Here is a 10902-nt window from a genome sequence, read left to right on the forward strand (position 1 = left end):
CTTTTGGCTGGATGAGAGTAGTTTACAGCTCCCTCTGCTGCTGGATTGTGGCCCTGCATATAAAACCCAGAAATAAACATTTTCGCCTCATATATCCCATCTTCCATGGCAGAAATAGATATTTTTGCCTCATGCAGTCAACCATTTAAATAAAACATTATGCAACGTGTTATGTTACTTTAAGAAATGGGTTTTCAAACTTCAGTTAAATCGAATCTGGTTCATCGATTTTATCTCGGCATTTTATGGTACTTAACAAAGGAATTTATTCTCCTTTCCTAAACTTTTGTCTCTGGATGTTGAATTCTCTGGAAGAAACTGCAGTCAGTCTACATTGGGGAAAAAAAACCCTCTCCACCTACACCACACTGGAGTTCTTCTGGAGTTCCTCAAGGTTGTGTACTCAGTACACTCCTGTTCACACTAACAAATACAAACAAGAAGGGTTGACCGATAAATTCATTTAATCAATTAATCAAATTTCATTGGTTTGATTTGAAGTAGCCTTTATAGAGTATGACATAAACATTAGAACTCAGCTTGTTCAATGACCCCTTACTGTGAAGCAAAGTCTAATGTTTTTGCTAATTAGCCCACATGCTAGTTAGCATGTAGTGCTCAAGTTCCACATTTAGCACCTCTGAACCAGAGGAATACCTGCATCGCCAGTCTTAGTGCTGTTTGTTGGTGTGTGTGTGTGTGTGTGTTTGTGTGTGTATGAGCCGGGGTGGGGGGGTGTTCACAGAACAAGCATGACCACATATCAAAGTGAAAAGTCAGAGGTCTGGCAAGCAGCCGACCACCACTTCTCTGTAATACAAAAATGCAAAACACATTTTTTTTTTCCTTTCCTTTGTTTGTTTTTTTCCCCCCTCAGTTTATTTCCATTCTTCCAATGTGTCTCTGATTTAAAACAAAGCTATAAAAATGCATCTGGATACGGCTCCGCTGGCCTCTCAGCCGTCCACATGGTCGACATTAACATTCCACCAGGTTTCTAATGATGAGGACGGAGCGGGCTGCAGGGGGAGGCTTTATGTCAGCGTTGGCATGGCGCGCACATTCCTGCGCTGGACGAGCTGCAGAGTGGGCGGCTGTGACGCCGGTTGGACCTGGGGACAGCAACTGTCCTCGAAACACAAGATAGGCCTGGCAAAAAGATCAGCTTTTCCCAAAGATGACACCGAACACGTTCTCAAGAAATCTGATTGACGTACTGTAGAAATCTCGATCGTTTTACACGTGCACAGCGGGATTTTGATTTATGAAAACCTGAATTGATGGTCCGAAATGAAGATCCTGACCAGAGGGATTTCTACAAAGAGGGCAAATCAGGAGAGTTCAAAGTCTCAGAAATGAGAAGCGAGTAAATCCCATCATCTTAGCAACATCGCACATCAATACATCTACGCCAATATTAGCATTTGTCATACTAATATTGAACATTTGCGATACAATATATGATATCCCAGTGCAATGTTTTCACAGTAATATTACTGGTTGATTAAATGCCATTTGATGCCCATATTTACTCACCTCAGCATGCTCAGTGCTTAAAGTGACTCCAAATGCCAGCAGCGTGACCTACTTTCTGATTCGTTTAGGTAACAATTATTCAACAACTCGAAGACTCTCAGAGAGCAGTGAGAGTTCATCACAAGGTGGTCAGCTGATCCTGAAATACGAATTCAAAGAAATGAGACAGGACGAGAGGACGTCACGGCAACATATCCTGCCAAGACCACGCCGTTCATCGCTAACAGACAAGCTGTCCAAAGTCAGAAGTGACACACGCTTCCGTCACGTGACGCAAATGTCAGCAATCTTGTGATTTTCAATACGCCAAAATGTGTAGTAAATTAGGAAACGGTGCGTTCAACACTCGTGAAACCATGAGCAGGTGATGAGTAACGAATCAGCAGAGTCACAAACACCTGTTTGGTACTGTTTATCAGCTATGTTAAGGCAGGAGGGCGGAGTCACGGCGCAGAGCCGGAGCGCGCTCCCGAGCCGCTCGCCAGGAACCTGGACACCGTCCTGAAGTTGTTCTCCTTCATGCCGCGGATGTGGCTGTCCAGTTTCAGTCGCAGCTCGTTGGACCACAGGCTCTCCTCTGCCAGGAAACGAGACACTGCACTGCGTGTAGGGGACAGCGCCTCCTGGTGGAGAGGAGCACAAACACCTACAGTCATGGTTCAAGTACTTATAGAGCAGTTCAAGGTGAGTTTTCAAACTTTTGGAATCACACTTTTGGAAATGAAAACAACACAAATGAGCCAAAGAAAGCAAGCTTCAATTCACTATTACATGAGATCACTTATTACAGTTAATAATGTCTCCTGAAAGTAGTCGACATTTTACAGAAGGGTCAAACTAAGCTAAAATTATAACAACTTTTTTGTTTATTTTGCTTTTTTCCATGTGTTTCTTAACATAACATTACACACAAAAAATAAAATAGAATGAAAAATAGGAGGTCTGGCGAACAGATGTCACATTTAAATAACAAATTCCAATAAAACTAGTACAGAGTCACAAATTCTGGACATTTTACCTCAATAAATGTATTTATAATCCATATTTGATCTGCTGCCAGTCATGAAGGGACGGAAAGTTTTTGCTTTAACTACCGTATTTCTTTGTGATGGTTTTTTGGGTCGCTAAACTTAACATACCAAAAAATCGTTTATAGACTCTGAGTCCACTGAATACAGAAGTCCAAATAAAAACTCACCCCACTTAAAAGCAATTTAAAATGAGATTTTGGTGAAAAATGGCTTTTTAATCAGGTGTAGAAAAATATCTGGTTCCAACTGTAAATAACGTTTTCCAAATTTAGCTTTAATTCAAAAGCTAGATTGCACTTTATTACAAAACTGTGCAGCTTGAATATCAAACACTTTCAAGGACTTTACACAGAAATCAAGAACTTTCCAAACCTTGAAAACATCGAATTGAAATTCAAGTGTTTTCAAGGATTTCAGGCAGACAGACGTACGAACCCTGCGGCCCCTGAGTGCAGCTCGGTCATGGAAGAAAACTCACCTCTGGACCTCTGGACCTGGAGGTCAGACAGTTTTCAGGGCCAGAGTTTTGGCCCTCAGCAGCAAGTCTGTGTGGAGTGAGGGCTGTGGCTGAGCTTCCTCTGCTCAGTCCGGGGCTGCTGGTGGAAGAGGAGGAAGATGAAGAGGAGTGCAGCTGGCTGTCTTTGTGCTCTCTGCCAGGCGGCTCGTTGGAAGACTTTGGAAAGTCCTGAAGCTCTTTAAAGAGCCTCTGGATCTTCTGGATCTTTCTGTCATAGCTAGCGGGCTGAGTCCTGCAACGACAGCCGTTCAGAGCGTTTCGCCGTGGAGGTGCTTCTGTTCCCATGCGGACGCACCACCTACCGTTCCGGACCAGGATGCACCTGCGCCGTCATCGTGGTGTGGCTGAGCGCGACGTGTTGGTTCCTCTCCGGACCCGTTTCATCCTGAGCGTCCAGCTGCACGTGGTGCTTGGCGAGCGCCTGCCTCAGCTGCCGGTTCTCCTCTTCCAGGCTGCTTATGGAGGTCAAGTAGCGCTGCTGCAGTAACGCAGCAGAGGATTCATCCCCCTGGGGAGAGACGGGCGGATCGGCGGATGAGCAACACAACCAAGAAAGCGCAGAACTGACTTTAAGGAGAAGGATCTGACAGGTTTTCTGCAGGTTCCACTGACTTAAATTTGAGACTTTTTAAGACCATTAATGAAATTTAATCCCTGCATCGCGACAGAAATGTACAAAAGAAAATCACATATTATATATATAATAGTATCTTTTTTTGCACAGAACGCACCAGGCCTCGTATGGGTGGCAACTGAAGATAAATTTTCACTTAATGAAACTTTCATAGTGTAAGTGTAAATAGCTAGCTAGCTAGCAAGGGTATAATAGCTAAAAGGGTATGATAGCTAGATAAGTAGGCTAGAATTTTGTCTTGGTCATCATGCGCTAAATAAAGGTGCTACCACAATTAAATACATTACAAACAATAAAAACACATTAGCAGGTAATTAGCGCTAGCCTCAACGACTTCAAGCCACAAGACGGAATGAAGATGTCTGTGTGCGACTCAAATATTTGCCTGAAAATAAACTACACGGAATATGAAAGAGATAACAGTCCTGCCCCAACAAGATTTAAGACCGCACTTAAACGTATTTAAGGCCAATCAAGATTTTTAAAAGAAATTTAAAAACACTTTCAGATCTTGATTTTAGATGCAGAAATTTAAGACTTTTTAAGGATGTGCGGTCACCCTGTCTTAGCTGCTGTTGGGTGATGAATATTAAGAGACAAACCTTGGGAGAGTGGGACTGGAGCGTCTGCAGCAGACCTTTCAGTTGCTCGTTCTCGGCCTGCAGAGTCTCTAGCTGCGCCTGAGTCATCTGAGTAACGGGAGAGGAAAGAATCCGGGTGGTTTCACTAAACCCAGCAGAAAGGTTAAACATTTGGTCTTGAAAAACGTGAGAGCCTCTCACATCTGGTCCTCTTTAACAGAAGAAATCTGTAAAGTGTGGCATTCATTTGCATTCAGCCCCATGTACTCTGATGCCCATTTAATCTCTCATCTGACCAGTGACGTGCGGTGAGGTTCATAGCTGGTGAGGCACTGATTTAATCATAATCAGATTTTCAAATATAGACCCCCTGCTTGTTATTGTTTACATAAGGAAATTTCGCGCATGCGGACAACGCTGGAGGGCAAAAACTATTCTGACCGCACGTCACTGCTTCTGACAGCAGGATGAAAATGTCAATAAAGCAAACCTACCAAGACTGGATAATGACTTTTATAGAGAACATTTTCAGACGTAGATAATGAACGATTTTTCAGGTAAGTATTGGCCATTCTCCATTATAGAGATAGCTAGCTAGAATAGATAGACACTCACTGACCGACTGACCTGTCGGTCTGTTGGACAGACAGATAAACTGGTAAAATGAAGGATGGAGTCCTGATAAAAAGCTCCATTATCAGTTGGGTGAAACAGGAGACAAGTAGAAACGTTGTCAAAGAACGTTCTCTGTTCTGGTCGGATGAAGCCAAAATTTTGTGGCCTAGCAGAAAAAGCCTTCGTCACCCTGAACACAACATTCCAAATGTGACACCTGGTGGTGGCAGCATCATGTTGTGGGGATGATTTTCTTCACCAGGCATGAGGAAGCTGGTCAGAGTGGGGAGATGGGTTTAGTTAAAGTTAGAGGCTGCAAAAGACTTGAGACTGGAATGGAGGTTCACCGTCCAGCAGGACAGTGAGAATAAACACCCTGGCCAGATCCAGATCGAACAACACTCATGTATTTCAACGGTCCAGTCAAAGCTGAACTAACTCCTTTTGATAATCGAGGGCATCACTTGAAAACAGTTGCTATGTGGGATTGTGTTTTAAGAGACGAACGAGGAAATATCGTCCATCTACGGGTGTGGAAAGCTGAGGCTGAATACAAAAACCCGCCACACTTTTCAGATATTTGTAACAGAAAAAAAAAAGTTCCTCCAGGTTCTTTTCCTTTCTCTTCACGCACGTTTCCGAACCACACGGTCCCAAACTGACCTTGAGCTGCGTGGCTGCCTCCGCCGCCCGCTGCACCTCGCCGCGAAGCTGCTGCTGGATGCTGGCCGAGGAGCCGCTGAGCGCCGAGATGGACACGTCGCGCTGGTGCAGCTCGCCGGTCAGCTTCGACACCTCCCTCCTCACGCCCTCCACCTCGGCGCTGTGGGTCTGCCGCGCAGTCTCCAGCTCCTCCCGGAGCTGCGGGGGGGGAGGGCGACTCCGGACATGTGAGGGGCGACTCCACACGGAGGCGGTGGGGAAAAAAAGAAAACAAAGCAGAAAGAACGAACGAACGCTCACCTTTTTGCTTTCAGCGACAGAGTTGTCAAAGTCTGCCGCTACGTTTCTCAGCTCTTTCTCCACCTTTGTTTGATCCTTTAGCTGTCGGCTCATGCTCTCCATTCTGCGTTCAGGCGAGAGGAGGCACAGGGAAGTTTAGCTTAATTTGCACAATTAAAACACAAATCAAAGATATTAAGAAGAAAAAATTGATTATAGGGCAGGAAGAGGTAAAAGCCTGATGGATTTATATTAATAGTGGAGAAAAAAACGATAATATGTATACAATACAATCCTTCATCAGCTGATCATAAATTTATGAAATACAGTCATCTCCAAAGTATTTGTGGAAATTTAAAAAGTGTACATCATAATGAAAAAAGTATGGACTTTGCAGAAGCTCGCTTTTTTCTCTCGATATAGAATAAATCTAGAGACAACCATCGGGAAATTAACTCGTTATCTCAACACAAACCATCGTGAAAGAGCATTGGCGGAAAACCAAAGTTTCATACAAAGTTGTGGGAAAAACAATAAGTATATATAATAAAGTGTTTGTCCACTTTCAGCTGTAATCAACAACAATTCCAAATGTTGCTGATGATACTTGTCGTGCTTATCGTGATGCGTTCTTGTTTTCCTTTAACACGACGCCAGCAGTCACCCACCTCTGTTTCAGACATGTCACCTCCGACCTGAGGTTCGCCTCGCCGGCCCGAGCGCCCTGCAGCTTGTCGGCCATCTTCTCCAGGTCCTTCCTGATGACCTCCACGCCGGTGCAGCCCTGAGCCGCCAGGCAGTCCTCCAGAGAGCTGCAGAACGACAACGACACCAAGCAGCCCACAGTGAGGTCAGAGCGCCCCCTTGTGCGGAAGGCACAGCGTTGCATCCAGCAGAGGAGAGAGCTTTTAAAACGTCTGCCCACCGGATGACTTGGTCTTTAGCGTGGAGCAACTGTCTGAGTCTGACGGCTTCATTTCCACGTCTTTGCTGATCCAGGTCAGCTCCCCTCGAGGCGTCCGGTTCGTCTGACCGCAGCTGCAGGACAGAGAGGTCACGTCTGTTAACACGGGACTTCAATGAGTTCAACTGATTCAACTTTAACAGCAATAAATGAAACACTGACCAACATATTTGATGTTTGTGGATGATGCCACTTGACAAAATGCTATGAAGTGATGTGTTTATGATATAAAGCACTTTGAGCTGCCTTGTTGCTGAAATGTACTACTTAAATAAACTTGACTGGTTGATATAAAATCCCAATAAAACATGATTTTATGTAGGTTTGGGTTTGTGATGTGATGGTCTGACTACTGCTGGCGACACTGTATGTAACACGTGGCATTTAATATAAACTTACTAGTTGTCCAAATGATGATCACTGTTGTTTTTAGAGCTCAGTGTTTTAAATAAGCAGAGTTAGGTAGTATCTAGTTACATTTAGTTCAGAAACCTTTTTTTTTTTTTTTTAAATTATTCTAAATGTACTTTTAGGATTATTTTTACTACGCTGCACTTTTTACTTTTACTTGAACAATTTTATCATGAAGTATTTTTACTCTTTCTTGACTAAAATTTCTGGACTTTCCACGGAATGAAAAACAAAATTTCACCAAAGTTTCATAAGTTTAATAATGAAAGAAACTGATTTGGAAACATTATTTTTTGTTACTTACATGAATTATTGTCATTTTGGTCCTTTTAAAAAAAAAAAAAAACTATTTTCCATTTCACTTTATATTTTGGTTCGTCTGATGATGTCATTTGTAAATATTAAACGATGGATAATTTGATCAGTTACTCAATAATTGAGTAAACATTTTACCAATTGTTTGAATAATTTCTTTTTACTTTTACTTGAGTAAAAATATTTGAAAGTAGTGCTACTCTGACATGAGTATAATCTTTGGCTCTCTGCCCACCTCTGTGTACAAGCGGCTGAATGTGCCCCCCCTCCTCCTCCTCCATGCTGACCTGCTGTGGCTGTGAGGCTCCCAGCAGGGCCTCACAGGGCCGCAGGCGCTCCAGTTCCAGCTCCTGGGACAGCAGGCTGCTGCGGGCCTTCTCCAGCAGAGCACCCAGATGCTGCACCTCCGAGCAGCACTCCATGTGCTCCTGCTCCACCCGCCACGGTGCGCTCTGGGAACAAAACGCGGCACGGTGACGAACGACCGCTTCCAGGTTCTCTAGGCCTGTCGCGATAAACGATAAATCGATTAATCGTACGATAAATTAAAGCTATCGACGTCATTTTAATTATCGGCACTATCGTCTCTTCCGACCCTTTTCTCTTTCAGCTAATGAGACTGAATGAAAAAAAGCTCAACTCCGGTGCTCTCCACTGACTCCACCCTTCCTCATTTCCTTAGTGTAAAGCCCAGCGCGCACTACACGATTTTAGAACTGTCGGCCGATTGTCGGCCCATTTTCAAAACCTGACAGACCACACATTAGCCGACAGAAATCCTAGGTATAACGGTTCGATCGGGTTCGTTCCTGCCGTGTGGTGTCCAACAATGGGCACAAAATAATGGCTACAAGTTCAGTTAACTAATTTTAAAACCAGGCATTAATCAATGCTTTACTACAATCTACCTGCAATGCATGTGGCTAGTGTCAGCGTAAAGTCCTGACTGAATGAAAATCATTAGAACCTATTTACGCCACGTTAACGAAGAACAGCTGAAAAGTTACCGGGTTTATCAACTGCGGTAGCAATTTCGCTCCAACTCCTCCTCTTGTCATTTCTATATTCTTTGCATGTTGAATAAACATTAATGTTGTTTCCACATATCATCTCCAATGTCCGCTGGACTTCGGGTTGCGCCGTGTCAGCTGTTTGGGATTCCCCGACGTAATTTCCCCTCAGAAAACACGGAGGAGAATCCGCGCTTTCTGATTGGCTGCCTGTCACATTCAACAGGCTGCTTAAGCGCCCAGTCGGGGAAAATCCCTGATTTAGATCGGAGCGGCAACGAGGATCTACGGTAACACACAACACAATCTTAGAAAGACCAAAGGTCTAAGATTGTCGTAAGGGGAAAAATAGGATAAAAAAACCGTGTAGTGTGAACTATTGCATCAGGTAGTCGATGTGCCCATTTTCTCTATTTAAATCTAATTATTACTGAAGGGCAACATAATATACAGACTTCATAATCTTTTGGTTGAATGCAGTATTTATTTCCACTTTTACTTTATGTTGTTTAGTTTTTTTTTTCCAGTACATTTTTTGTTAATGGAGACTGAGAATCCATTTTACTTTTGTTTTTGGTTGTTTTGTTTATTTTGTTTATCAGTTCAAGTGTTTAGTGTTCTTTTGAAAATAAACTGTATCTATCTTTGGCAGGAAATAGCATGCATTATTACATCATTTTCAGTGTAAAAAGGTCTTCAAACAATATTATCGTTTATCGCAATAATTTTTGAGACAATTAATCGCTCAGCAAAATTTGCTATCGTGACAGGCCTACGTCTCTCTCCCTCTCTCTGGTTCGGTTACCTTAATGTGCGAGATCTCCTCAGTCAGGCTCTTATTCTCAGCCTCCAGGGTGGTGAGCTGCTTCTGGTACTGCGCCCGCTGCTGCTCCCACTCCGCAGAGAGCCGCTGGTACTCCTGCAGCAACCAGCAGGGTTATCTACACTGCCACCGGTGCTACTGCTGGGTCCGATGCAAGCAACGCAAATGGAGATGCAGGAATGTTACCTTCAGCTGGTCTGACTCTTTTGCTCCTCCGCTTGTCTGCTTGAGCTGTTTGCGCTGGAGTTTTTGGTAACTTCCCTTTAAAAGGTCCAGCTGAAAGAACAACAGCGTGTTACGGTCATTGTTAATAGGAAAAATTTGTTATTTTAGATTGATCTCAGGAATTTTCTAGATAAAATGTGCAAATGTCTGAATCATAAAGGTTAAAAAAGTTCAAACCTTTGAAACGGAGACATTTTTGAGAGAAAAATAACCGAATTTCAAAATTTGCTCCTCTTTCTTTTTCTATCTTCAGTGGCTCTAACATGCCGTTGTAAGCACGTCTACAATCATTCAGTCGAACTTTTAATGCATCCGAGGAGAAGGAAAAAAAAAACAGACGGTCTCACAGATGAACACTTGGACTGTTTGCTTCAAGATGTCTCACCTCTTCTCGGAGTTTCTGCAGCTGTTGCTCGTACTTTGCAACTGCCTCTTGGCGACTTCTCAGGATTTCTTCCAGCTGTTTTTGAAGTACTCCAATCTGCAAACGAAACCCCTTGAACAAAACTCCTCATGCAATAATTTGGATACTTTGAGGAAAAAGATTTCTTGGCCTGTTCACTTCACCTCCAGGTCCCTCCGCTCAATGATGTTTTTGGAGGTTAGAAGGCCCTCCTCTCCATTCTTCACCCTGACCTCCAGGAAATGCTTCTCAACCTGCCACTCCCTCCTCTGGTGGCTGATCATGATGTCGATCTGTTTCATCAGTTCCTGGAGCTCTGGCTCGCATGACGACAGGACAGAACTGCAGCACACAGACCAGATGAAAGCACGTCTGTTAGAGCCAGTAAAATACAACATTCACGTTCTAATTCAGTTTGATGTTACCTAAAGTTAGTGTTCCGCGTTGAATCAAGAGAAGCCTCCATCTGGATCAGGTTTTTTTTTTGTGTGTGTGTGTGCTTCTTGTGGGTAAAGTCTTCTCTAGAGGTGTTAACCTAAAGGCTCCTCATGTCTTCCACCGGCTGACAACAAAACAGCTTGTGCAATCCTGAACGTTACACCGCCTCTACCGCCACCCAACTGAACTGGGCAACAACGACGCTTCCACACAGCTGCTAAAGAAACGGAAAGGACCGATCTGAGGCTAGGCGCTGCGAGTAAAACACTGAGCTTCATACGGTGATTTACTAGCGGCAGAAGCAAATTTACAGCTAAGTTAGTCCGGCCAAGGATATTTGTTTACATCCGTAACAGCACTTATGCCGCCTTTCACTCCTTTGAGTACAATGAACTTCCTGTGGTAACCCCGCCCCCATACTGTGACCTCAGCACGTTGTACGTCAACCTAACCGAAG

At 43.7% G+C, this 10902-nt stretch overlaps 1 protein-coding gene across 2 annotated transcripts; it reads right to left on the minus strand.

Annotated features, from left to right (window-relative positions):
• Positions 1 to 446: 446 nt before the first annotated feature.
• cep63 (centrosomal protein 63) lies at positions 447 to 10817 on the minus strand. Of its 2 annotated transcripts, XM_032571188.1 has the most exons (14): positions 10433 to 10816; positions 10172 to 10349; positions 9990 to 10085; positions 9566 to 9655; positions 9362 to 9475; positions 7834 to 7998; positions 6782 to 6894; positions 6525 to 6668; positions 5878 to 5980; positions 5578 to 5775; positions 4321 to 4407; positions 3387 to 3592; positions 3046 to 3316; positions 447 to 2159 (listed from the first exon to the last, which is right to left on the minus strand). In XM_032571188.1, the coding sequence occupies exons 1-14, from the start codon at positions 10471 to 10473 to the stop codon at positions 1980 to 1982; spliced, it is 1986 nt and encodes a 661-aa protein (XP_032427079.1). In that variant the 5' UTR covers positions 10474 to 10816; the 3' UTR covers positions 447 to 1979. The 2 variants fall into 2 exon arrangements, with proteins under 2 accessions (XP_032427079.1, XP_032427078.1); XM_032571187.1 differs by having other exon boundaries at positions 5578 to 5980; positions 10433 to 10817.
• Between the last annotated feature and the right edge of the window lie 85 nt (positions 10818 to 10902).

The sequence above is a fragment of the Xiphophorus hellerii genome, chromosome 9, assembly GCF_003331165.1.
Source record: "Xiphophorus hellerii strain 12219 chromosome 9, Xiphophorus_hellerii-4.1, whole genome shotgun sequence".
Taxonomy (NCBI): domain Eukaryota; kingdom Metazoa; phylum Chordata; class Actinopteri; order Cyprinodontiformes; family Poeciliidae; genus Xiphophorus; species Xiphophorus hellerii.

Bases quoted from the DNA above. Each gene is read 5' to 3' on its own strand.
- cep63 (XM_032571187.1), bottom strand. From the start codon at position 10,473: ATGGAGGCTTCTCTTGATTCAACGCGGAACACTAACTTTAG. The intron at 6,669-6,781 runs GTGGGCAGACGT...GTCGTTCTGCAG, and splicing joins GCTAAAGACCAAGTCATCCG to CTCTCTGGAGGACTGCCTGG. The intron at 2,160-3,045 runs GTGAGTTTTCTT...CCTCTCCACCAG, and splicing joins CCAGGTCCAGAGGTCCAGAG to GAGGCGCTGTCCCCTACACG.